This window comes from Salarias fasciatus, chromosome 6 (assembly GCF_902148845.1).
Source record: "Salarias fasciatus chromosome 6, fSalaFa1.1, whole genome shotgun sequence".
Lineage (NCBI taxonomy): Eukaryota > Metazoa > Chordata > Actinopteri > Blenniiformes > Blenniidae > Salarias > Salarias fasciatus.
In genome coordinates this window covers 29,471,189-29,498,502 of record NC_043750.1, presented here as the reverse complement: position 1 = coordinate 29,498,502, position 27,314 = coordinate 29,471,189, and the positions used below count along the sequence as shown (strand labels likewise).

At 41.1% G+C, this 27,314-nt stretch overlaps 1 protein-coding gene across 2 annotated transcripts; it reads right to left on the bottom strand.

The window, feature by feature from the left end:
- Positions 1 to 753: 753 nt before the first annotated feature.
- Positions 754 to 20,961, bottom strand: LOC115390506 (CD97 antigen-like). Of its 2 annotated transcripts, XM_030094395.1 has the most exons (16): positions 20,647 to 20,961; positions 13,924 to 13,998; positions 12,686 to 12,835; positions 12,482 to 12,607; positions 10,515 to 10,558; positions 10,146 to 10,256; positions 9,864 to 10,026; positions 9,635 to 9,754; positions 9,350 to 9,549; positions 9,102 to 9,275; positions 8,210 to 8,404; positions 5,821 to 6,038; positions 5,450 to 5,608; positions 4,403 to 4,571; positions 4,126 to 4,227; positions 754 to 2,584 (listed from the first exon to the last, which is right to left on the bottom strand). In XM_030094395.1, exons 1-16 carry the CDS (start codon positions 20,675 to 20,677, stop codon positions 2,543 to 2,545), a joined length of 2,079 nt encoding a protein of 692 aa, XP_029950255.1. In that variant the 5' UTR covers positions 20,678 to 20,961; the 3' UTR covers positions 754 to 2,542. The 2 variants fall into 2 exon arrangements, with proteins under 2 accessions (XP_029950255.1, XP_029950256.1); XM_030094396.1 differs by lacking the exon at positions 20,647 to 20,961 and having other exon boundaries at positions 13,928 to 13,948.
- Positions 20,962 to 27,314: the final 6,353 nt, after the last annotated feature.

Below are 27,314 nucleotides of genomic sequence, written 5' to 3'. Positions count from 1 at the left end.
TGACCGAAGGCCATCATTTGTTATAAAGCTGTGACGCAGCAGGTCTTTCATCACTTCTTGGTGTCTGTTCTTTACAGAGTAGGTAAACTCAGATGAGTCATTTATTGTCAAAATGAAGAAGAAAAAAATGAATGAATAGAAAATTTAAAGCATGTTTCTGTCAATGTATATAAATACCACACTTGAGACTTTATTTTTTTCTTGAAGTAGAAACTTTAATAAAATTTTGTGCTGCATATTCTTTAAAGAAAACAGTACCGAGTAACATACAACAAAACATACTCAGAAAAAAATAAGTTTATAAAACTATAGTATATTCTATCAACATTGATTCTTCTTACATTCACAAAAGCTCCACAACACATGTCGCCTTTTTTTTTTTTATATACATAAAAACACATTTTTCACCAATGGAATAAAACAAAAGGTTTGCTGGTCGTAGTCACACTTACGAATCATTGAACAGTTTTGTTTTTAAAATTAACATAAAGATTGATCAAAGTGAAGGTTTTGAAAAAAGAGAATCTAGAACTCAGATCGATTCACAGCAATTTGACTTATAATCCTCAAATTTCTTCAAAAGCGTGTTCCATCTTTCTTTTATTTATTGTACAATTGACCATGGATTATAATATATATATATATATATATATATATATATATATATATATATATATATATATATATATATATATATATATATATATATATACATATATATTAAAAAAAAACTATATTAAAATGAAAAAGCATGTCAAACTGTTGTGGTTCTGTAGGTGAGACTCGTTCCCAGGTTTTCATCCAGATTACAAGCACTGTGTGAAAGAAGATCATCCTTTTTACTACAGAAAAGTGCAATAAAAAAAAATAAATTTATGTCTGCACCGATCCCATTACTGAGGAAATTCTCATTTCAGGGGGAGTTTGAGTTCGCAAAGGGAGCTTATTGTCAGATGGATGCTGGTTCGAATCCCTGCAGGAAGTGAAAAGTTTGTTCCCAGTCACATCAAGACCACCGAGCAATCTGACTGTTCACGACACAAAAGGAGAAACAGATCCCCGTTTTCATCGGTGAGGTGGCTTCAGATCGACAGAGATGTGGAAGCTCAGGCTAACGGTTTTACCAGAAACAATTAACACAGTGAAAATCTCCCCCATAAACACTGCCTGATTGCAGGAAGCTGCCGACTCATCAGATGGGTGGGTCTGCTTTACTGAACTGCCCAGAAGGTCATTATGAACCTGATTTTTTTTTTTTCTTTTGGCTTATTGTTTTAAGAGTTTAAAAAAAAAGAAACTTTCACATACACCAGTAAAAACAAAGGCAGAGCTAAACAGTACACCAAGGTAAAGTCTCACAGCCACAAGTGATTTTGAAAAAAGAAATCACTTATTTTGTTCGGAATAAAACGTAAAAGCCTTGAAGGAGCCGACACGGACACAAAAGGAAACTCAGAGGCACTTCATGGATAATTTCAATCTTCAGTCAGTTTGTTTCTTGTTTCCCCTCCAGGGCATACTGTTAAATACAGAACAAAAAAACTTTCATAGAAGATTTATTTCTTCATTAAACTCTGACATAAAATACAGTGCAAGCAGTTTCCCCGTGCTCATGTTTTTGCAGCCGACATGAATAAATACATTGATATCAGTCTTGTGGGAGTACAGCTTATGGAATTGTGATATGTTCTGGACGACCTGATGAGCTTCTCGGACTGATCACCTTCACTTATCGAGCTCCTGAATCAGCGTTTTTAACAGTGGGCTTCTTCCTACCTGCTGTAAAAGTCCATCGATGGTTATGCAACTTAATCTAATGGACATGATGTGGTGAAACAAAGAAATAATGAGGTAAATGTCATTGACTTTATGACTAATAATGCAATGGGTTTATTAGAATTTTTTTTTATGGGGGTCCTTTTAGAGCTGCAGAAAAATTTGGTCCCAGTCACTTTATTAGACTATAAAAGGCCCGAGATCCCACTGCTGGAGCGAAGCATTAAATACATCACATACACAATGGAACAAAAGTTTAAACTTGCAGCCTTCCAAGTACCAAAAAGCGATATTTCATCTCAACTAACTTTACAGGCTCAAAACAGTGAATGTCTTTTGTTTAAAAGATCTGAAAGAGTAGAATAGCTGCGTGTGTGAGAGAAATGCATTTTTACTTCTTTTCCAATTTGAAAGTTATCTAAAAAAAACTCTCAAAGAATTCATTTGCAATCACTTAGTGCAGTGGTAAACAACTTCATATTCTTTGAAGAGCCTAAAATTGTCTTAAAATGCTACAGTGAGGCCGACTGCTGGCAGACACATCCTCTCCCACAAACGTACAGAAGCAATGAGCAGGCAATTTCTGAGACCTGCTCTCATTCTCTTTGTCATGTGCAAATCTAATTATAACAGTCCCCGTGATCTTTGGGATGCAGTCAGATAAAAAAAAAAAAGATTCAGACCTTTGAAAGCTGGACCAACAAAGCTACAGTTAGCTAAAAGGTGAGAAAGTTTGTCTCTGGGGGACAGGAAATGCTGAAGCTTTTCATATTTGGGATTCTCCGGTGAGCTGTCCACTCCGAGAGCCCTGAGGAAACACAAACCATCAGAAAAAAAGGAAATGTTAGGCTAAAACTGCAATACAGAGCTTTGAAAATGTCGTATTCTAAATTAAATCAAGTCAGATTTTCATTTTTTTTTTATTATTATCATTATTTTCCAATCTGTTTATGTGACAATCATTGCTACAAACACTACCTGAAACATTAAATGAAGTGAAGTGAACCAGAAAACAATCTTTCATTGTTGAACTGAAAGAATAAGTTATTAGAGTTTGAAGTTCTAAATAAAACTCAGCTTGGCTTTGGCTTGAGTTTTCACAGCAAATAAAATATTGATATTTGTAAAGAGCATTGTGCTTCAGCGCTTTCTTCTTTCCCTTCTCTCAGATTTACCTGCTGACCCTGAAGGGCAGAATCCTTACTGGAGAACCACTAGAATAAAGCACCCAATTGCAGATGAGCTTGGTAAAATAACTCCATCTTGTCGGACTGGATCCTCATCAACGCTCAAAATTGTGGAATTCTTCACTATATTCGACTGTGTTGTGTGCTGTGGCGAAGCCAGAGTGGGGGCAAGGGGGCGGTCGCCCCAGGGCCCACAAGGTCATTGGGCCCCGTTTCATGTGATGTGTTCACATTTACTCGTAAACAAATTATTATAATAAAATGTACCGTGTGCGCAAGAAGGTATACGCATATGATTGTGGGCTTCAATTTGCCAATTCTTACATTACGACTGTCCATGAATGCATCAGAGCTGTAAGCCAGCACTGATTGGCTGTGCGGCATGAACGAGTTTTTTCTTTGCACTTGATCTGAACTCTTTGGAGGGAAGTTAAACAGTATGCTAAACACTATGCTAGCTGCTAGCGGTACTACCCAAAACCTAACATCGGAGCCATTGGTGAGTCAGTGAAACCTTCAAAAATATTATCTTTATCAGAATGCTGTGGTCTTAAACACCTGGATATTTGAATGTCCCTTGTGTTGCTTTCAACTATAACAGACCGCTGAGTCTATTTTTTTTTTCTAATATAGTGAATTCCAGAAGATATAGCTGTGTCTATATCTATCTGAATAGATTGTGTAATTTTAGACCTGCTGTGTTCATTTTATATTTAAGCTGTATCAAAGATGGTCCAGATTTAGCCAGTGAGTTTTTAATCTGACTTTTCAGCACCATGGACAGCGGACGCTCCGAGAGTGACACCGGTCACCTGTCACCTGTTGTGTGTATCTGTGTGTGTGTGTGTGTGTGTGTGTGTGTGTGTGTGTGTGTGTGTGTGTGTGTGTGCGTATGTGTATTTGTTTTTCAGAACAAGTTTGTGAACTGGTTTGTGACTTTATTCTGCTTTCTGAGGCATATAGGTTTGCTTGACTCAATAAAAGTGAGCATTAGTGTGTTGTTTGATGGTAGCATGAGGGATTGTTTGAATGGTAAAATTACTATCATAAGGGCCCGTGGAGAATGCTCCGCCCCCTCTGTACTGAGACCCACGCTCCGCCTCTGGTTGTGTGTATTTCCGCACGTTAAATAACAGTGAGTGATATATCAGTCTTTGCTTACTCGTGACTGAGAGCTGGAGGGGTTGGTGCTGCTGAAGTCTGAGTATCTCTTCTTCTCTGGTGTGCAGATGCACGAGAGGAAATGGGCGTACTCGTCTCTCACCTGCAGAGGGCAGCAAAACATCAGAAACAACCAAGCACGGCATTTTCCCTTTTCTTCTAACTTTAGCCACAATTTTCCCGCTCTCTTGTATATTTCCCTGTTTGTTTCTGTCTGGTAGGGTCATGCCTGATGCTCACCCTGAGCTTCAGACTCACGCAGAGCCTCTGAGTCTTACCTGTTTGGACAGCAGGCAGTGCATGATGAAAACCAGCGCCCCCTGCAGGCTGTTGAGGATGGTGAAAATATATGGAACCACTATGGCGTCCTTCTGAAACAAGAAGGCCCCGAAAACCCACATCAGACCCAGGATGCACATCTGGGCCACTGCTGTCACTGTGAAAGCTCTGCAGAGGGGAAAAACAGAGGAGGAGATACGACAGTCAGTAAAAGATAACGAATGTTCAAACCCAGACGTGCATGATTCAGCGCCCACTGTCTGGAAACCCCCCCAAAGAAGAAAACACTGGGGGAGTTGGCAAAGCAGCGAAAGAGAATTTAATCTCCCTTTTTTTCAAACAAAAACATGCTGAAGGAAAAAGGCCAAAGGCAGCAGATAAATATACAAGATTAACTCCAGGGCTTGTACATTGATTTCAGGCAGTGTTTACTGTCGGTGCCCTTTTGAAAATTTAATTTCCATTGATGTTTCCTTTATGTTTCTCTGTACAATTAAATCAAGTTTTCATCGGTTCTGCAGAAACTGTGGATTGCCTTTACAAAACGCACCATTCAGATATGAAATGTGGACATCTTTCCTCTCACTGAACTCTACCAAAGTCTTTATTTTTTCCTAGGAAAAACCCTTTTGCTTGCAGAGCTTTTACCACAAGAAGCTCAAGTTCTGCTCTTCCCTGACTAACTTAAACATCCCTGACTGATGAATTGCAAGAAGAGACACTTTGTTTTTTTCATTTGAGATCAGATATGTTTTGCAGCTGCAGATTTTTTGCAAAAGAGTGCAAAGAAAGAATTAGCATATTGTGGAGGAGCGGGTTCAGGGGGATGCACCCAGGGGGTTGTTCATCAGAGCACGGGGTCAGCGCTATGTAAACATTCCCAACATTTTTCCCCCTTCAAGCTCTCACATTCTTTCCATCAGAAAGCAGCTTTTAGATCCAGATACATTTGATCATTGAGCTGGTTTGTGCAGTGGAGACGTCGTCACTCCATGCATTACTGAAAGCCTCACATGTGGCACACTCTCATATAAACACAGACTCACCTGATTTTGTGCAGCTTGGAGAGATCCGGGTTTAGGCTGGTGAACTTCTGGGCGAGCTTCCAGACAGTGACGATGAAGAAGACGACATTGAGGAGGATGATGATGCACACCGGTCCAAAGAAGCTCCAGATGAGGCCGTCTTGCAATGACAGCCAGCAGCTACGTTCGGAAGAAAGAAAACACATGTTTATATGAGGGTGTTCCCCACGTCATTGAGATAGATAACTGAAACAGTATGTAACGCACTGATGTCATTGGTATCATGCTGGAGAGTGTGTAGACACTCCTGCACAAAATTTCACTCTTTTCTGCCTTATATCAGTTAATTTTCAAGATTTATTCCAATTTCACCTCCTCCTTCTCATACTTACTACAGCTCGGTGCCGTATCCCTTCGGTCTGATGCTGGCCGACAGAATGACGACGATCAGAGGTATCCCATAGCCGGTCACATAAAGGTAGAGGGGCCGGATGGTGGCGTTGAACACCAGGACCACCATCCGGTACAGCTGCACCCCCTCTAACAGCATCCAGGTGAACATGCCCAAAAAGAAGAAGTGAAGCAGCCCTGCCACCAGCCTGCAGCCACCCTGGAATGGAACACAACATGTGGAGGTAACACATGAAGAAGAGGTCAACACTGCTAACTTTATACATTTATATGTTAAAGGGATACTTCAACATTTTGACATATTGGCCCATTTAGCACAATTCCTTAGTCATTTCGAACAGCATACTTACTTTTTTGGTGAGGGCGAGCTATTGTTTATTCAGAGGTGAGTGGGGGAAGGTTTTCGGGACGGACACAATGGAGGTGAACGGTATTTTTGTTCCCCCTTGTCAAACTCATCAAATACACAATCCAACAACCCCAAAACACTTTTGTGGACACGTTATAATCCGCACATTCACTACACTGTGCAATATTAATGCAAAATTACCAGATTGAGTTGTTTATGCAAAGATTGCTAAGACGGAACTACTTACTAAACATGGCGTATGGGCGTAGTGATTTCAAAAGAATAAGTAGTTCCCAGTATTTGCTTCAGTGTCATACAATATTATTTGTTGGTGTTCCACAGCGTAGTGAATGTGCGGATTATGTCCACCAAAGTGTTTTGGGGTTGTTAGATTGTGTATTTGATGAGTTTGACGAGGGGAAGCAAAAATACCATTCACTTCCATTGTGTCCTTCCCGAAAACCTTCCCCGACTCACTTCTGAATAAACAGCTCGCCCTCACAAAAAAAGTAAGTATGCTGTTCGAAATGACTAAGGAATTGCGCTAAATGGGCCAATTTGCCAAAATGTTGAAGTATCCCTTTAATGTTCGCTAAGCCAGATGAGAGCTGAGTCCATTTATGCATTGAATTGAGCTCAGATCATATGGGTGGGCCTCATTTTGTCTCAGGCAGGCCTCCAGCCTTCACTGGAATGGTGTTGCACTGGGTTTTCTCTTCGTAACCTGGATTCGTCTCATCAGTTCACAAACATGCGTTTGGAATTAATTGGTGTCTCCAAATTGCCTGAAGGCCAGTTTGTGAAGTCAGTCTGTCTGTATTTGTGTGTGATGAACTGCTGACCAGTCCAGTGTGTATCCTGCCTTCGGGATCAGCTCCAGCATCCAACAATCCAAAACTGGATCAAACAGTTTAGTAGATGGACGGAGGGACGTCCGTTAATATGTTCTGTTCTTATGTTGTCATCCTTTCTAAGGATTTGAGTCAAAATGTTCAGTCCTGCAGCGAAGCTCATTTTGCTTCAAATGCCGCGATGAATAAAATCACAATAAAAAAAAAGAAAAACTTACTCAGCAAGCGTTTTCCTTCAACTGAGTCAGAGTACTTTGTAATTTGGGTTAATTTTAGACTGTTCTTCATAAACCTACTTCCCTAATGTGAATGCGGTGTGGTTCTGTTCCACTATAATCAGTGTCAGGAGTGCTATCTGTGCAAATGTACATGTTTTCTTTCTCTGCTTTTTTTGCCTCAGGAAAAACCACAAGGCTGCAGGAATGCCCCAAATTTAACATGAAGAGAGCCTTTCTAAGTTAATAACTAACCTCTGTTTGTAGTAAGCTTACAGGAAAATCAGAGTCATCTGCAGTGATTACATGGTCTGGCCACCGTTCCTTACTGACTGGACATGTAAGCAACTAACCAATACACGTCATGAGTTCCTGCTGCCTGTGGCATTGGTGCTGTTTGTAAATGTGGATGTTTTAAAACGATCAGTAAAACTTTTATGAGGCAATTTATTGCATCTTTGGGGTCCTCTTTAAAACGGACAGTGTTAAAATGAAATTTCACATTTCTCTGTTGAAATGAAAAAAAAAGCTCACAAAGTTGTGAACAACTTCTGCTTTTTATTCTACCAATGCAACAACTACAACTACTTCTGTTCATGTGTGGTTGTTCAACCTTTTTATTGAAAACAAAATAGTAAATCACAGTATGTACTTTCAAACATGCACCTTCGAGGTCTACTAAGTCATATTTTGCATTTATTTTATATAAATACCACATTGGAGCAGGAGAGCAGAACTAAATGACACGTCTGACTTTTTAGTCGTTTAATGGGTTCTAGATTACACCGCACTGAAGGGAATGAGTTTGAAACCAGTAACGTATAGAAATAGAAATATCCTTAAAAAGACAAACCTCAAAACTCATGTTTTATTGAACAGTTAACTGCAATCCTTTAATCACTCTCCTATTAGCTATCCTGTCTGATACTGGTGGTAAATGTGTTTTTAACCTCACCTCAGGTTTAGTTTGTGAAATGCCGACCAGGAAGATGAGGTCGGCCATGAAGAGGCAGATGCAGAGGTGCAGGTGGATGGTGGTGCGGGTCCCCTGAATGGAGCGGCAGAACTTGAAGGTCAGGATGCAAACGATGAGGCACAGCAGGGACAGGGTCAGGCCGATCTTCGTCACCAGCTGGAGCCCAAAGTTTGGCTGGGAGAGGAAGAGGAATGAAATCCTGACATGAGCAATGGAAAGTAAGGAAACTGCTGCTTCTTTTCCAGATCAGCTTGTGTTGAAGATTAAGTTTCATAAGAGGCAGATCACACCATATGTCCAGAAGATAATCACTCAGACAGAGTTATTGGAACATTAAACGGTTAAACAGAGAGGAAATGCCCAAAACTTTTCACACAATCATGTGGTTTGATTCACTTTCATGCTCCATTTTTGAAAACACCAACCCGCCGCAGCAAGGTCATGCACTTACAACAGCTGCTCCTTTGGGGCTTTTATGCCCCAAATAAACACTGACTACAAAATTTTAAAAAGTACAAGGAAGAAGAGAATCTGGCTCATCGATTGTTCAAAATCAAGAACAGAAATTCATTCTGTTAAGCCCATTCATGGTACCCATATATTTACACACACATATATATATATATATATATATATATATATATATATATATATATATATATATATATATATATATATATATATATATATATATATATATATATATATGCATGGGTAGCCACAAGAAACCACTGAATAAAATCAGTGACCATGTATCAATCAGTCTTTAAGTTTTCCTTCTGGAGACATTCTGCATGAGGAACAGTGGAGGACGGAGTGCTTCAATACACCATGTTTATATCTCTACCAGGGTTTTTAAAATATAGCTTACCTCCATGGGATAAAGGGCCATGAGCACAGCGAAGCTGCTCAGGTGTTTGCACAGACAGGAAGTGTGCGTGGCATTGGAAATGTCCTCATGGCAGCCATCTGTGGCCCAGAATCCTCCCTCGTTCCAGTACGCACAGATGTAGCTCACCTCAACCGACTCGTTGATTTCCTGAGACTGACACCAAAGATAACACATCAACAGCCGCCTGCATGTTTTGTCTTCACGAAACGAGCGGGATGAAGCTCTACCTCCAGATGTCTGAGGGTGATGTTGACAGGTCGGCTCAGAGACTCGGTGGAGGGGTTGGAGACGACAATGGACACAACTCTGGAGGAGACTTGAAAGAAGGGGTCCACGCCATCTTTTTCATAATCTTTAAGGCTCTTGAAGAAGCCGTTCAGTGAGGAGTGAAGGTTCTTGTAGCTCACCAGGGCAGCCAGAGCAAAACCTGCACCAGACCCGCAGCATATCATCAGACGACTGATGAAACAAGAAAAGACGGCCTGAAAAAGAGACGAGACGAGGAACTGTACCGGGATAGGCTCCCGTCCCGGCTGCTGTTGACCAGTCGGTGTCCAGACGAGCGTGCTCACCGGCCAGAACGAGAGGTCCAGTGGGTGGTGATTCTCCCTTCTGAACGGCAATCTCTGCATCTTTTCAAGCAAGCAAAACATTTTACCACATGATTCCAGGAAGGCAAAACCTTCATCATCATCATCATCATCACCATCACCCACGGCAGGGACCCCTGTGATCTCCTACCTGTCTCTGTGGTTGCTAACTTGGTCCGGTTGTCTTTGAGCAGAGGACCGATGAATCGAACGGAGTTCTCCACCGTACTGAGCAGCCCACTCACGTCTTCTCCGATGTTCACTGTTCCAAAGCTTCCAGGTTCAAGGATCTTTTCAGTCGCTGTGAAAAGTTTCTGCACAAGATGCACAACACAGATAGGGATTGAGAACCTCCGTGTGTGTGTGTGTGTGTGTGTGTCTATGAGTATGTGTTTACGCTATTTTTCTTTTTTTTTTTTTTTTTCCCCCTGACCTCCAATTGCGCCTCTCCATCAACCTTCCCTTCAGCGGGAAGGCTCGGATTAGACAGAGCCAAACAGCTGTTTCTCATCATGGACAAAATGTCTGCCAGGCCGGCAAAAGTCTGGGGAAGAGAGAAGGAGACACAAAGCGAGAGACGGAGAATAATGAGACTATTCAGCTTCCTCTAGAATGAAGTTCATTGATACAAAACCCTACGGGGACCATAGGATGGTCTGGTCAATAGACACAATGAGCTGAGGTGTTCTTTAGCAGGATACTTGGCCTGAGGTCTGCCCTCAAAGTGCCTGACTAGGAACAACTTTGAGTAAAAATACATTACAAAGGCTCACTATACTTATTTTTTGTGTTTGTGACTCACCTTAGCAGAGCTGCTGTCGGCACTGAAACGGTCACAGTCCACCTCTGGATGAGAAAAAAGCAAAACCTGAAGTTATGATACCATCACGTCACTTGACTCTGATTAGTGTTGAAAACGAAAGTGTGATAAGATCATCACAACTTATCAATGCTGAACAGACACTCTCTAATCAGGCATTATTTAACAATGACATGATGACACGTAATGAAGCTAGTAGCAGTAAAAACTCTCGTCCATAATGAAGCAAACGATATACAGGGAAGTTCCAAGGTTTTAGCTCATCTGAAGATGCCAAAATTGGATTTGCATAAGTCAAACAAAAATAAGATATGAATAAAAATAAAGCCAATCTGGAAAACTGCTCATTAATTTCATTTTGAGAGATTTTGATTTTCTTGTATTTGGCTTCACTGTAAAGTTTTATCGAATCAGATCGTAGTGATAAAAATGTTACAAACATAAAAATTACTGTAATTTACAGACTACAGGTCATAACTGCACGTAAAGCACAAATGTCAGAAAAGGGAAATAAAACACAAAAAGCCACACTGGTGTGTAAGATGCATTTAAATGAATCATCTGTTTTTGTGCCTCAGCTTTGACCATCGTGTTTTTATCACACCATTAGATCTTCTTTGTTTCCTCCATGACTTGCAGCTGCTTTGATCCAGCCCTGACACGTTTCACTCACACCCTGAACTCTTTCTGCTGCTCTGTTTCTCTTCACTGTTGCATATTTTATGATTTTGAGTTTGAATTCTGCTGCGCAGCTTCTTCTCTGTGGTGACATTTCAATCAAATACAGCGAAGAGGAGGTTTTCGGGTCATACTGTAGCAGTATTCTGTTGTCATTCAGCACCATCTAGTGTTTGCAGATGGTGTGTATTTGTTTATATTAATATGTAAATCTTTAATACACATGACCAGCCACAAGTGGAGAAAAATATACTTTATACATTGGGTGCGTGGGAAGAATTTGATTGTAATGTCACAATTATGTAACAACTGTGTATTTTGCTAATGATGTCTATGATTGTTGAAGCTACAAGAAGGGAAAAAAAAACATTCTTCCATTCCTGTCTGAAACTATCAGTAATGTAATACATCAATGGACCCGCTGCTGCAGCCTTACTTGGTCTGTTGTACCAGTTAGTTGCTCTGAACAAGGCAGCGTGAGCCAAGCCCTGTTAGACTTTTACAACAGAGATTAGTGGCATTATTTATTGCGAGTGCCTTCTGCCAGAGTCATCGCTGCGCTATGTTTTAGCATCCATCATGACGGTCTTGGTGAATCTGAATAAACATTATGAGAGGGTTTCTCTGATTCGAAGTGTTTATACATGCCTGGCATCGCTATGTGTCAGCAGAGGTTGGTTTTCCTGAGTTTAAATCAAGAGCAGACAGCATGTGGAAAACAGGACGCTGATGAATCCCTATGAGGTGATAAGCAGCACAGAGTGGAGGCACTTCGGTTAACTTTAATTTCCTCCTCATGGCTGCAGCGTACTGACAGCGTGAGCTCTCGCCTCAAGAATTTAACTTGTTTTATGCAGCTTCTGTTGTTTGGCGATGTCTCCTCTAATGCTTTCAGGGAGTTGAGCTGGGTCGCACACAGCGGCACAAAGAGAAATCGCGTTTTAAAAAACAGAAGTTGACAAAGGCGTTTATTTCCTTCTCTCTTTTTCGCAAGACTTGACACTTTCTGTGAATGTGTGAATTATTCAGTCGGCTTCACAAAGGTGTGTCAACGCCTTTTGACACACTTGTAACATACAGTACAAAAACTGAAGTGGGCCGGAGCAGTAAATAAGAGTATCATAATCCAGAAATGATCACACTGCAGTTAATGTCAGAGTTTCTCTCTTGGGTTTGAGTGGACCCTCTGGTGGGCCACTTCTGGCCCACGGGCCTTATGTTTGACACTCCTGGTCTCACAGAAAGCAGGTTCAGTCTGAAGAGGACCTCACCTTTGCACTGTCCATTTGAAATGCTGACGTATCCAAGGTTGCAGGTGCAGTCGTAGCCCCCGATCCGGTTCGTACAGTGAGCCCAGCTGCCACAGATATTCCGATTTACTCGACACTCGTTGATGTCTGTCAGAAACACAAGAGGAAAATGGATCAGTGCCATTGTTTGTGTACACACACACACGCACACGCACACAGTCTTACCTTGGCACTGTCCGTCCGACGCAGTGAAGTTGAAGCCCCCTCTTTCATTTATGAACCCGGTGATGCACTGACAATAGTAGCTGCCATATGTGTTGAAGCACCGCGAGTGATTCCCACACAGACTGGGGTTCTCTTCACACTCATTTGTGTCTGTAGATTCAAACCCAAAAAGTTCACCATGCAGTCAGAACAAGTGGACACTAATTGTGGTGTGTCCAGCAGTTTTAATCAATTAATTTGATCTAATTTTTTGAGTAGCACTCGGCAATAACTTCATCCAAGAATTCAGGAAAGTAACTTAGTTCCATATCAGTGTGACACAGTTCCAGAAAATGTTGCATTACGTCAGATAGAAAACAATGCTTTGTAATACTAGAATATTTAGATGTAGAAAACATATTTATGAAGAAAAATAAACAGTTTAAACTGTTAAATCTGCAGACAGCAGCAGATAAGTCTTGTAAAGAACAGCTAATGATACATTTACGCTGCTACAGCTTTTAATGTTAGTGTCACTGAAACGTCAGGAAGACTGGCTTCGTATGGAATTAATGGGTTTAGTTATGAATCGCTCTTCATCAGAGACAGAGCTCTTCTGTCAGAAACAATGCTAAAGCTAACACTCAGGATGTAAAGACAGGTGGAGACAGCAGCTCTGCAGCTCTACGACCATTTTCAGGTATTACTGATCATTGCTTCTGTTTCATCCAAGTTCGTTTTGCTGATAGTTAAAACTATTAATTGAGTTTTTGGTCATTTTTATGCTCTTCAATTGATTTTGTTTGATGCAAATGGGAAATAAGGATTTGTGTTCACACTTCTTGAAATATAATTTTATCACAAACTCTGGATGTTAAGTGTTTAAGTTTGTTTAAGTTTTCCAAATGGTAAATTAACTTCAATTCTAAACAATCATTGTTTCTCTCTTTTCTTTCTTTGTCCACTTCTCCTCTGTTACGGACCTCTGCCGCCGGCTTTCTTCAGCTGATTGTTATTAATGTGGTGATCTTAGAATTTAAGCCTTTTTTCAACTCTTGTTTTTATTGCAATTTGTTCTGGATGTTATCTAGAAATACCTAAAAAGGAAACAATACAGATGAATATTATGAGAGGAAGAAACCTTGTACTGTTCCTGGTTAGCTCTGGTACATCGTGTGTCATTAAGTTTGTGTGATTTATAACCGAGAGCCGCTGCCGGTGACCATCAGCGCACAGAAAGGAGAAAATGAAGGATTTACCAACACATTTTTTTCCTTCTTTAGACAAGCCAATGCCACAGTTGCCTTGGCATTTTCCCAGCAAACACGCTAATCCTGTGGAGACAGAGAGAAAGTTGTTGTAATGTTACAATCAATCTTACAACGTTTGTAATATCAACATTTCCACGGTAAAGCAAAGCAAACACTCTCATTCTCTTCTAAACTTTCCTGAGCTGATTAGAGACTAATGGGGCGCTCATGGATTTTTTAGCCTCCAGCTGTTATTGAAAGGAAGTTTGAACAAACCGTGAAAGCCTTGATGTGTGATATATGGCAGTAAAACACCTCTAAATCACCAATTCAAACAGCTCGCTTCACTTTCCCAGTGCATGACTGATGCCGTCTGAAGCCGCGGGACTGCCATACAGTATATATCACTGACCTGCTGAAACTCGAGCCGGCTTTGTAGAGATATTGATTCAGCACCATAATAATTTTTGGAGCAGCAGCATTGGTGAGATTTAGTTCCCTCGCTAATATGCACGAGGAGAGCTATTTCTCAAAATGTCAATAATTTACTCCTCAGGGCTCCAGACCGGGTGCAATTTGCAGGGAATCGTGGGAGTTTTTTCATTTAAGGCTGAAGTATCCCCTCTTTTTCTCCATAATTTTTATCACTCGAGGATAAAAATCTTTTAACCCTTCAGAGTGATTCACGCTACTTTGCCAGATGAAGCCCGTAAATAACTACACTTTAAAATTTTAGTGAAGATTTAAACTGCCACAGGTAAGAGTGATCGTCCATATTACCCCAGAACTAAACTTCAAGGCTGAACTTTCTAATGTATTTGACGATAAAATGTTATTTCTAACATCAGCAGGGAATTAATTTCATTTGCCGGCTGTTTCAAACCAGGGTGTGAAACTCATTCTGGATAAGTATGCATGTACATACAAATTTATTCTCAATTACGCTCAATTGAAATGATAACAAACAAGCCTGATGTTTATTTAGCTTTTAATTCGTTTCACGATTTGAGCTTCACCTGTTTACCTTACCATTGTGTGTTTCCATTTTGTTTTGTGTGGTTTTCAGCATCAGTTTTACCTGGGGTATTGATCTTTTTATCACACTTCTAGTTATATGTCCTTTCTTTGCCTTTACTTTTCTGCCTTATGTGTTTCCGCAGCAGCACTTTTCAAGTGAAAATGCAAAACTTTTGTTGCGTTTTGGTTGTCCGTTTACACGACAACAGTGCTCGGAGCCACTGAAGACACAACTTTTTGAAAACGCTCCGCCTCGGTCTCTGCAGCGTCATGACTCCCAGTCCACACTCTCCTGGAATTTGCTAGTTTTACAGCTGAGAGTCACCATAACGGCAGTCGTCTTTTCATATGACTGTCCGTGTGTCCTCTGTTGTTGAAAGTTTGGAGCGCATTGCTCTCTCTGCCCGTGCACGGTGTCGTCACAAGAACAATCACCACCATCCACTAGTGGCCTGGCATCTTTTCCAGCATTTCTGCTGTTTCCGTGTTTTTAAATTGCGTAAACGGGCCCAAAGTTTCTTGTGACTGATGTTATATTTCCTTTATAGTTTTCTTGTTTCCTGTCTGAATTGTTTGGTTTGATTCTCCTGGTTTTGTCATGTTTTTGTGTTCACGTCTCGGGTGGAGTTTGTGTTTGTTTGCATTACATGTACGAGGTGTGTTTAAATGCGCTCTTTATCTGCTCTCTTGTGACTTGTGACTCGGCCCTTCCTCGTTACGATTTAAGTGTTTCCACCTGTGTCTTGTCAAGCCCTTCCTCCGGGTTTGTATATAAGCGCTTTCAGTCCGTCTGTGTCTTTGTTGCTCGGTCAACATTGTTTCCATGTGTCTGTCCTACTTTTTCAACCTGCTTCGTCACCATAACAATAGATCCCCTGAGTTTGTCCTGTGTTTCCTTTTTGTCATTTCAAGGCAGGTTACACACTGCAGACCACCAATCCATCACACAATCACACACATAGATTCACCTGTTCACTATTTCTTTACCTGGAGCACAGGTAGAACATGCAATCTCGACACAGAATGTTCAGGAGGTCTGCAACATGCAGCTCAAGAGAACAAGCAATATTTTCACACCATATTTTCTTCCAAAATGTCAATTTTTTTTCTTTGGCTAAAAAGTGCAACAGATTGCCAAAACAGCCAAAATATCAAAAAGATTCTAAATGGAGCTAATAACAAAAACAAGGAAATTGGCTAAAATCATCGGAAATGTCAAAAATGAAATTGCTGAAACCCGTAAAAATGCTTTCAAAGGACCATTTATGATGATAAACACCATTAGAATTATTTAAATAAAAAGGCAGCTGCAATAGAATAGCTACAGTTTAAAACTTTTGGTACAAAACACAGAAAATGTCCATGTATGGCAGCTTTACATCAGCTTCGCTAATTTCATTTTGGTAGCACTTTATTTGAACACATGACACATTATAAGTACATTTATAAAGCATTATAATGCCATTATAACACGTAACATGTGTAGCTATAGCTATAAATGCCAGGACCTAACCCTAACCCTATGCTGTGTGGTGAGTTATAACCCATTGTGATCATTTATGAGCGTTTATAACTACTTATAATTTGTTATACCGGGTGCTTAAAGTAAAGTGTTACCTTCATTTTAAATGTGTTTAAATGTGTTTTGCGGCTCCAAATAAATTTTATTTTGTAAAAAGTGATAAAAATGATTCTTTTGGTCATGAATGTTGCAAACATCTGCCCAGCTAAAAAGACTTTTTTCACTCTATCAAGTCCAGATTTTTCAGTTTTAATAAACATTCACCCCTTTCAAGTGTTTTTCTTCTTCTTCATGATTTTCCCCCCAGAAGCTATGAGAGCTAAATCCATTCATAACATCCCCTCTTCTGCTTTCTTCTCAAATCCCAAGCTGATCTTCCAGTAGGAAATTGCCTCTTTCCATCAGTTATGCCATGCAAACGTCTTTTGCTTCTGGTCATTCTAGACAGCCGTGCTTTTAGTTCTTCTTTTAAAAGTCACTCTCATTTTTTTCTGCACTTTTTATTAATCTCACCCCTTGAGAATTCATATTCTCGAACTGTAAATCAAAGAAACGTCACTGTTTTTTGCGTCAGAGCATGATAGATTTCAATGATGATTCCAGTAATCCTGCTAAAATAACCAAAAGTCTTTCCCAAATCCTCCCACGTCACACTACAGTCCTCCGTTTCTCCCCATATTCAGCATATCATACTGAACATGGAGCAACTAATGTGGATCAGACTGTCAGATCAGATGACTTTCCCATCTGCCTTATCTCTGCTTGCTTCTGAGCAAATGTTTACAATAAATGCACAAATAATGTGATTTAGTTTAGTCATTCCCGTTAATCCCCGAAGTGACTCCATGTCCCGTTACGCAGCACCGCAGACACATGTCAGTCACATTTTTCAGACCGATGAATCACCGATAAGGCTGAAAACAGAACCCAAACACATGGCGTTTAATATTCCCACATCCGCCTCCTCCCCCGTCACAATGAGGCCTCTGTTGTTGTGTGACGAGAGCGCCGTTCTCACAGCAGCTCCTCAGGAAATCCAGACAGAGCCCGACAGAAAGCGGCGAGTGTGAGAAACCGTGGGCCCGGCTCCAATTATGTGATGAAATAACTGTGGACAGACACAAGGCCTGAGCATATTCAGAGAGTAACTGTATGCTCGGCTCACGGCTGACGGAGCCGCGCGCCTCCCACACTGCTCTCACTGTTGCGCTGCTCGGACGGCTTTTGGAAACCGCTGCAGAGGTCTTTGTCTTTGTCTCTCTCTTCCTGTTGCATTGCTGACAGCGAACGCTGTCAGTGCTTCTCCTTTTGCTTCCTTCTTGCAAACATTTGGGGTGTGTTCCACCTTGACGCCAATTTTTTTAATGAGTTCTGTGCTTCGTCGTTTTTGCTCGCCGGGTTGGAGTTTCTTGCGTTCAGGTTCTGACCCGCGGGCCTTATCTTTGACATCACTGTTCAACAACCTATAGGTAAATGCAGTGTATATGCTTAATTCTCACCAGTATTTTTCACTCAGAGAGCCAGAGAAACTCTGATGGGCTCTAGAGTCTCCAGTCTGCCTCAGATGTGGGACTTTGGGATAAAATCCATGCAAAGGGAGAACATGCAAACCCAGCACAGAAAGCTCCTCCACCAGCCCAACTTGGACTCAGACCGACTTAGTTTGAGGATAAAATGTAGTAAAATATGTCACTTTGGTCATTTTTGCACTTTAAAAATGTCTTGTTTAAGATGTATTGATTGGTGTTTGTTTCTGCTGAGTACAGAGTTTTGAAAACAGGATTAGGTCTTTAACACCCCAGGAAAACTCCACCTGTCTTAATGAGTGTGTCATAAAAGGCCACTCATTTGAAGGGAAAGTGAGCCTCTACGCAGAAACCATAAAGCCAACAGAGTAAGAACATGTCTAATATTGTGCTGAGTTTCTTTTTTTCCTCACACGCCACTTCCTGCGGAGCGCTGTCTGTTTCTTCATCGTTCTATTAAACCGTCTCTAACTTCTGCAGAAGAAAATGTTGAAAATGTTCTGCCTTCACAGCCCAGTGGAGCAAAGACCCGAGCGCCTGTTGTCTGTTTTCTTCCCATCGGACAACACTTTCTGAAGCACTGAAGAAGAATCTCGTGCTCCTGACGGTGTGTTTACTCACTGTTGATTCAGTGCAGAGCTATTTTTGACGTTTGGTGACAGATAGTTGATTATTAACTCTGAAGCTTTTTCCATCTGGACTCTGTTATGTAACAAGCCACAGTCGATTCTTACTCTGATTAATGAAAAGCTTTTTTTTGTCATCTCTTCAGAGGATTTAGAGCTCAAGTGTAATATGGTGGATAAATGTGCCATGCTGCAAACATGTCACATCAATATGCCTGAAACTGATGGTGTTTTTTTTTGGTTTTTTTACATCTTCACACTTCATGTGAGAAAAGAAGCATCTTGTTCGACTTAAATTTTCTCACCTGATGTTTTTTTTTTTTTCCAAGAATAATTCATCCTGTTTAGGGAGTTAGGACAAATTCAATATTTCAATTATACCCAGCTTCTAAGACGAACTGACGTGAGAAACTCAGCAGAGGAGGCTTCAGATCACTGATTGCATTGTGCCGACCGAGGAGAGCAGCACAGTGGCGTCATTGTAAAGAGCGTTAGATCAGTTGTTTTTTAACCTTTCTGTGTGTAGTTTGCATGTTCTTCCTGTGTGTGTGAGAGTTTCCTGCAGATGTGTGTTAATGTCAGGTGTAAAGAGCCTCTGCAGGCTGCTGCTGGCTCACTGGGGTCAGTGTGAGGTTGTCTGTCTGAATGACGGCCCGGCAGCCCGTCCGGGGTCGATGCCGCCCACGCTCAGCCCACAGCCTTCAGCTGGATGAGGCACTGGAGAAGATATATGAACTGTCGTGTCTTGGCGCTTTTCAGTGAAAACAGTGGATTTCTGGGAGATTTGCGGTGGAAAAAAGTTTGGTGAGAGCTGCACTGAACCTTTAGGCCACAAAACTGAAAACCGATAAAATATTTGGATTTCTTTTCCCACTTTTTGAGTTTTTTTCACTACGAGTAGTCTTAATAATCACAAGAGGTGGAACAGTGAGTGGAAATGTATACGCAACTGTAGCTACTGCGACGTTGCTTCATCAAGTACTGTGACAAAGTGCTCTTCTTAGAATTTCCCTCTGGGGAATTTTCTGTTCTCTACAGTTTTAGTTACTTTCACTTGCATCTGATTGCAGCATCAATAGCAGGCATTCAACTGATTTTCTGTCAGTGTTAAATCACATTTCCTTGATAAACACTAAAGTATATAAAAATAACACAATGACAATTTGTTTTTGTAAAGAAATTTAGAAATAAATCAGGAATATTCTGTTGAAATAATAAGATTATTGAAAACAAAGATACTCATGAAAAGGTCTCAACACTAATTGAAATATTGGAGAACTCATAGTTTTGATTTTTAAACCAATAAAGAACATGACATTATAAGGTAAAACACAAAAGTAATAAAGTATGGGCAAAAATGCAGTACAAAATAATTTAAAGAGTGCAAGTAAAGGAGGATAGTATTTACCGCAATGTGAGTGTGTGCCCTATAATGCACCCTGATGCCCTTTGAAGCTGAAATGTCATTGTTTCCATGCTCACTGTGAACTGTAGCAACACCAGCATCACCGCAGTCGTGTGCCACCTTTGCCCTGGCAAGGTTTCATTTAATGGAGGCTAAAAGACTTCCTGCTGTGACTCACTGAGGCATCTGCATGATGCTACCATTCATTCAGTGCTCCCGGGTTTTTTTTCTTTTTCTTTCTGTATTTCATTTTCCCTCTGAAATGCTCACACTGGCCCAACCGGTGGTGACAGAGGTTTTTATTACACAGCAGCCTGACCTCCATCCACAACCACAGCATCAGGTCAGCGCTCAGGATGGGACCGATGTTCCTCATATGGACAAGTGAAAACAACCAAATCCACAACATATGGCTTTCTACATGTTTTACTCTTTAAAAGGACGCTACTGTTGCAAAAGGACGTACGAAAACTTTTTGTCTCTATGGATTTTGAATTTTCACCAAAAGTAAGACTGTGTCACAAAAAGAGGATGTACTGGAACATTTCTAAACTTCCCTGTGCTTCTTTTTCTATTTCTGTGTCTTCACACACCCTCACACACTCGCACACATCATGCTCTCATTGATAGACTCACCAAGAATAAGCAGCTCCTTCCCAAACCACATTTCAGAAGTCACCAGTGGCCCCACACAGAGGACTCCACAGCCACAAATAACAGCAGATATGTCCAGAAATGGGGAAAAGTAAGTCCTCAGGAAAGTTCAGGAGAGAAAATTTCAGCTGTGTAAAAAGACGGTTTTAAAAAAATCCAGAATGAACCTGAGTGAAAAGAACAATAAACATTCAAAAAAGATCTGTCACTCTTAGTGGAGGATATTTATATGTGTGGCAGGAAAAATAACAGCAGTCCAGCCTGACCAGCTTTCTTCCTCTCTCAGATTTAGACTCTCTGTCTCAGCAAGCCTGCACTCCCAGCAATACTCCTCCCCTCCCTCCCTCCCTCCCTCTCTCTCTCTCTCTCTCTCTCTCTCTCTCTCTCTCTCTCTCTCTCTCTCTCTCTCTCTCTCTCACTTATCTTTTTTGTGGCCTTGCCTCCCTCCCGCCACCATTTCTTACTCCTTTCTTTCACTCCATGGCTTTCTGTGTGAACACAGTTCTCCCACTGGCACCATATCACATTGCTCACACACACACACACACACACACACACACTCACACACTCTCACACACACACACACCCTCTGTCTGCACCAGCTTTCACATTTCTCTCTACGCTTCAGTGGCCTCTATTTCAGGAGCTATTCACAACACCCTCATGAGAGTAAGAACAGGAGAGGAGGGGGGGTACAGGGGCTGAAGGGGGCCCGATGACTAACGCTACATCCAAACAGCTGCTGCCGTACTTCAGTTTTGCCAGTAAGTAATTTTATATCCATTTTCATTCTCCCCTTACTCCCCCGCTGCATCTCCTCCCACTTTTCCCTCTCTCCCTCCTCGCAGTTCGGCCCTTCACCCATTTTTCAGTGACAAACCTTCTGGGTTTTCTCAACCACCCCCCCCCCCCCACTCCCCTCAGTTAGCAGGAAAACAAGCTGGGGGCAGATGCGGGATAGCCTCTATTTAAGGGGAAGCCACTATAGGAAAGCCACAATGGACCAATTCAAAGAGCAGACAGCATGGAGGCATGTCATTAAAAGCAACTAATGACAAGCACAAGCTTCAGCATCACACATTCAAACATGTTGAGATGCAGGAAAGACATGAAGCAGAACCAGGAGTCACACAGACCTGCCAGACGGCCTGGTCTGCTCCCACAAGCATACTGCAAGTTATAAAACTTCCAGAACATACGTTTATGTTTGTGATTTGTCCGCTACGAATCCACTGTTTTAGTGAGCTGCTTTTTTGATAATAATGAAATTACTCCTGCATCAAATCCACACTATGAGCGTGAACTGATGAAACATAGACTCTCAAAGCTGCAGAAATAGTAAATGGATTTTATTCTTTTTCCCAATTTCAGCAGCTCAGAATGAGCTTAACAACGTTCAAGCACACGCTTAAGCACGCACCGGTGGAAATGGCTCCCGCACAAGCCACTGAATTCCTCCAGTGAGAGCCGTTTATGATGTCTTGCTCAAGGACAGTTTGACATTTGGACGTGGGAGACACAAGATTTGAACGTCGACCTTCTAATTGGGAGACGATGTACCAACGTTACTCATTTATCCAGCAAACATGCATTTGCAAATATGGTTTTGATGAGATGTACTGTGCAACAAGGAGATTTCAGATTGATGGTTTTTTTTTTACATTGTCCGTTGCTCATAAGGTCTTAAAGTTTGAATGTTTTCGGGCTAAAAACAAAGAAAATATTCAGAGTGCAGCTCATATGAGATCAAATTGTGCAGCATCTGCTTCATCAACTAAAATGAGCTGGACAGATCTGCCTCACAGTAAATCAAATTATGCATCATTGTGGTGGAATACTGCCAGCTGCAGTTTTTTGTTAAATTACATTTAAAATTACACGCACACGCACAGGCACGCGTGCACAAAAACCTGTTTCAGAGACTCTATTATTAGAGCTGATGGAGCTACCTGGAGACACCTGGTTACAGTGCGGTGTATACGCTATAAGTTCAGGGCTATAAAGAGCACATTTTGGGTTCAGTTGCTTGATTATCTCCCATCACCGTGTTGTGGGGTCATTACGGGTGAAGACAGGATGCTTCCAGACAGTCCACCACAGGGAAAACACAGACAGGAAATCACATATTGAACTGAATCATCTTTGTTTATTTTCCTACCAAAAGCTTACAGGAAAAAAAAACAAAAAAAAAACCTTGTATTTCTGTTAGTGCTATCAGTTTTAATCGCATTGATCGCAATTTAATCGCATTGATCGCAATTAATCGTGATTAATTCATGGAGAACTGTCAACAATTAACTTTTTTTTAAAGTTGAGATTAATTGCAATGAAGAATGTAATCCTCATAAATCAGTCCCAATGTCAGGAAAAAAATACTATTATCCTCTAGTTCTTTTCTTTGACCCAATTGGCAGACAATGGATTAATCGCGATTAAAATTGACAGCACTAATTTCTGTTTTTGAAAGCATACTTCATTGATCTACTGTGTAAATTAGATTTTGAAGGTAATAAATTCTAATGAAAAGATAACATTAAGATTTGTTCTGCGCTGTTAGTAAATAAAAGGGATAGATGAATGAGAAATAATCTATTATCTACTTATCAGGCTTCAGGACAGGCTGAACTAAATTTTAGTTAAAAAAAAAAACGCTTTCACTGATACTTGGTGATGATCAGACGCTCGTAGATATGAATGTGAGTGTTATATTTAAACAACTGAAGCCAGGGTTTCACTTCCCATAACCCATGAAAGGACTGCTGTCATGTCCCTGAACTCAGAGCAACCCCAGAGTCCAGGTAGCGCCACCCTGAATGAAACCAGCTTCAAGACTTTTGGTTTACCTTGTAACTACTCAGACTGTCCCAGTTAACTCCCACTCTGCTCCTTGACGTTTTGTGAGAGAAGGATTTATCTGTTGTTATGTGGAACATGAAGATCGGGGTGTACTGTTGCTGGAGCCATAATGATTCCTGTGTGTTTGGTTTGAGGGGGCTGACTCTAACGTTGCTGTGTGCAGTCAGCAGGTCTCAGATGCCACGGTCACTGTCTGAAGCCTGGTTTTCTGAGGCTGCTTTCCAGTCATCTGAGGCTTTGGATCCAGACTCAACTCTCACTCGATGCTTTACTCAATAAAAATCAAAATGACTTGTAAGGCTTGGTTGGTTTGAGATCTCAGACAAAGAGAATTCAGAGGGTGGGTTGTTGTTGTTGAAAGACAGGAGTTTGTTTTTGCTTGCTAACTTGCGGATTAGACTTTAATGGCTAATTTTGTAAATTGAAACCGTTTTCAGTTTGGCTTCGGTTCTCTTTTCTTTTTGTTTTCTCCTGCTGTCCCGCGGAGGCAGGTTAAGAGGAAGGTTTGAGGCTCTGTTTGTTGTTTTGAAGTTTTGTGGTTCTGCTTTTTGTTGGACTTGCACTGGGGTGTTTGTCTTTATGCTAACTAAGGCAACCTGTCCAACCTCTTTTTCTTTATTTGAGGATAAATGGATTTTAAGAGCCTAATGTGGGGCATTTTGTTTAATTCTCACAACTGCATTGTCTCCACTACTCTAGCTCATTTAGATTATCATTCCCGCGATAGCCCACGCTGCAGTGGCAAAACGAGGGAAAACAAATCAGCGGTTCACTGCCCTCAGCTGCAGTTGTAACCAAATTAAAATCACCCAACAATCTCTGCCAGGAAGAACAGTGCAGCAAATCCTCACATGGATTTTGATCTACTACTGACTCAAGAAAATGAAAAACACAGCAGCTGTGCAGGAGGCGACAGAAACCCCCCAGAGGAGGGAGGCGGGAGACCGAATCGAGACTGAAAGGAGAAAGAAGCGAGCAGGCTGCAAACATAGGTGTTGCAGATTCATATTTGTTGCTTTCACACCTCTGGTTACTTGGTTACTTGGTTACTCTGACTCAGAAGTACACATCAACAGCCTTCACCACAAATCAGAGATATGTTTCTATATTGTTTGTATGCCATAACCTCCGCCATAAGCTGTTTGCGTACTGCCGTTCTCAGTTCCTCCGCAGTGAGAGAAAAACTGGCTCATGTGACCTCTTGTGGTCTGTGAAGTATCTCTTACTGGGCTTTCTGAAGTATCAGCTTGACTCCCTGTCGTCATTTTTCATAATATTCCTGCAGACCAGCGCGACCAGACGTACTGAGACAAAGAGCAGACGGATGGAGACGAGCAAATTACACTCGTGCGCCGGCAGGAAGAGGATGGGAGAAAGCAAGTTGGTATCTCCTCTGCATCTGGAGTAAACAAAAAGATAAATAGAAGCAGACACTTCATATGTTAGCTGGAAAACAACTTCATCTGCAACTCCATTACTCCATTGGATGCATTACTGCCGCTCTCTCTCTCTCTCTCTCTCTCTCTCTCTCTCTCTCTGTGTGTCATCAGTCATCCACTGGAAGAAGCTGTGTGGGAAAAATGTGATCTGTCAGATGGAAGAAAGACATAAAAGTCGCAGTGATCACTGACAGATTCCGAGAAATTCTTGTTTTTTCCAGTGTGTCCTCAGTGTATTTTGTGATGTGACCTTGAATGTAACACTTTTTTTTTTTTTTTTTGACTGAGATTGTGCACAAACTCTCCTTGGCCCCCATATCAACCTTCACATTTCCCACAACACCTCAAGATAAGCAGGATTTTGTTAGAAACTTGATGTGACTTCTTCCCAACTTTCCACTCCTGCTCTGTCTCTGCTCTGAGGGATGAATCTTGTGATCGGGGCTGCACAGTACTTTATTTCACTGCTTTCCAGGGCCTGAAATGCTTCGATCAGGTGTTAAACAAGCTCACGTAAATGAGCTGCGTTTTCGCTCACATGCATTCTGCTGGTGGTTCACTCAGAATGACAGAAAAAGTCACAACACGCATAAACTCGGGTATTGAAATGAGGGATTTGCATGCATTAAGCTTCTTTTTTGAGATTTGATCTCTCAGATACCACCCCGTCAGTAGGTCTGCTTCCACTCCTGTCAGCACTCAATATCTCCTTTGTGCCTGTTCTTAGATGTGCAGAGCTTAAGTAGATGAGGCTCCTAGTGTCTGGGGGCCTTCTTCGAGGAGGCCAGAGGTCATCCTGGGGGGTTAATCATGTCTGAAAATCCCAAATAAGACACTTCAGAGAATCTACAGCGGATCTGATAAACTACCCAGAATTTTCATTTTGAAGGCTCCTCCTTTTGTGCGTTTGTGAGAGTAGGTGTGTGTTCTGATGTCCCGTGGAGAGGATTGATCAGTTAATTAGATACAGATGCTTTATAATCTGGATAATTTTAAAACAAATACTTTTATGGATTCATGATCACGGGAAAAGGCAGCAACAAACCTTGAGCGAAGCCACGAACATGTGAACGGCTGTAGGAACAGGAAGCCTGAATCATGTTAGATGGATTGTATCTACAGCCTCTTATGGGTGTTACTGTCAGAGTGACGACGATCATGTTGCTGGTTGAGAAGCACTGAGGAACTAAAACTAACAGTTGTCTCTGAGCAAAAACTTAAATCTCATGTGCAACAAATGTAATAAGTAATAAGTAAACCTCATTTGCTGATTGTATAGAAATAAATGCAGCAAAAAAACATTCAGATCTCAACACTGTTGTCAAGTGAAACAGTCCCACTCAATAATAATGTGTTGCAAAGTCTTGGATCAGAAGAAAATGGGTTAGCTCTCACCGGACGAAACCTCTCACTCGCAGCGTGGAACACTGTGCAAAAGGCACATATTGAAAAACAGGGAGAAACACCCCAGTGCCTCTTTTTATGAGTCACTCGATCAATTTTGCACTGGAAGCCTGAGCTCAGCCTCTGAAACAGCTGCAGAATAATGTCTTAGTTCCAGCCAAATCCTCACAAGTGTTTGGCTGGAATTTAAAGCTTTTGATTTTCAGGAGAAGGCTCAGATTAAAAACGTGCAGTGTGAGCTTTCAGGAAGGAGAAGCATAAGAAAAACACACACACACACAACTAGGTTTCATTTGATAATTCTTAACTTCAGGGTAAAGCCATATTTGTTTTCATTCACAACAAATACAATTTTTCCATTGGAAAATGAATTCCATGTCATTTATTCTGAAAAATCAATGTGAGATCAGAATTTTGAAACTTTATCAACTCTCTAAACACTTTCTGTTTCCGTCCAGTTATATTTTACACATTTTTGAGATTCAACTAAACAACTAACATAATCTATGCTTATACTGTTTGATGGTGTTGTGCAATAATAAGGCTTTTATCGTAGCGATCGTCATTTCCAAAGTGTGCAAAAGATGTCGTTTTATCAGCACCTGATCTGAGAAATCAACAAGCTCCTCTAGATGGACTGAGTGTTTCGTCTGTGGTCATATTTACACAGGCGAGATGAAGCAGTCATCAGTCGAGAAGCTCTAAAGACTCGCGTGGCTTTCATTAGAAAATCTCCTGAGATCACATAGATTTAATTTTCCGGTTCTGTTCATCAGCATGAGGATGTTTAAGCTCAGTCAGTTTAGTTTCTTAGAGCAACGGCAACAGATCAGACATGTGGAAGATGGTTTATTAGTAGTCAAAGTCTAGATGATTATTGAAAGAATGTTTTATATTCCAGGGGGGCAGTTAGAGGATGAAGTTTGGATGATGCAAAAGGATCAGCTGAGC

Coding starts and splice junctions, on each gene's coding strand:
- LOC115390506 (XM_030094395.1), bottom strand. CDS start 20,677: ATGTGGTTTGGGAAGGAGCTGCTTATTCTTG. Junction 13,999..20,646: donor GAAGGAGCTGCTTATTCTTG/GTGAGTCTATCA, acceptor CTGTCTCCACAG/GATTAGCGTGTTTGCTGGGA. Junction 12,836..13,923: donor AGAAGGAAAAAAATGTGTTG/GTAAATCCTTCA, acceptor TTGAATCTACAG/ACACAAATGAGTGTGAAGAG.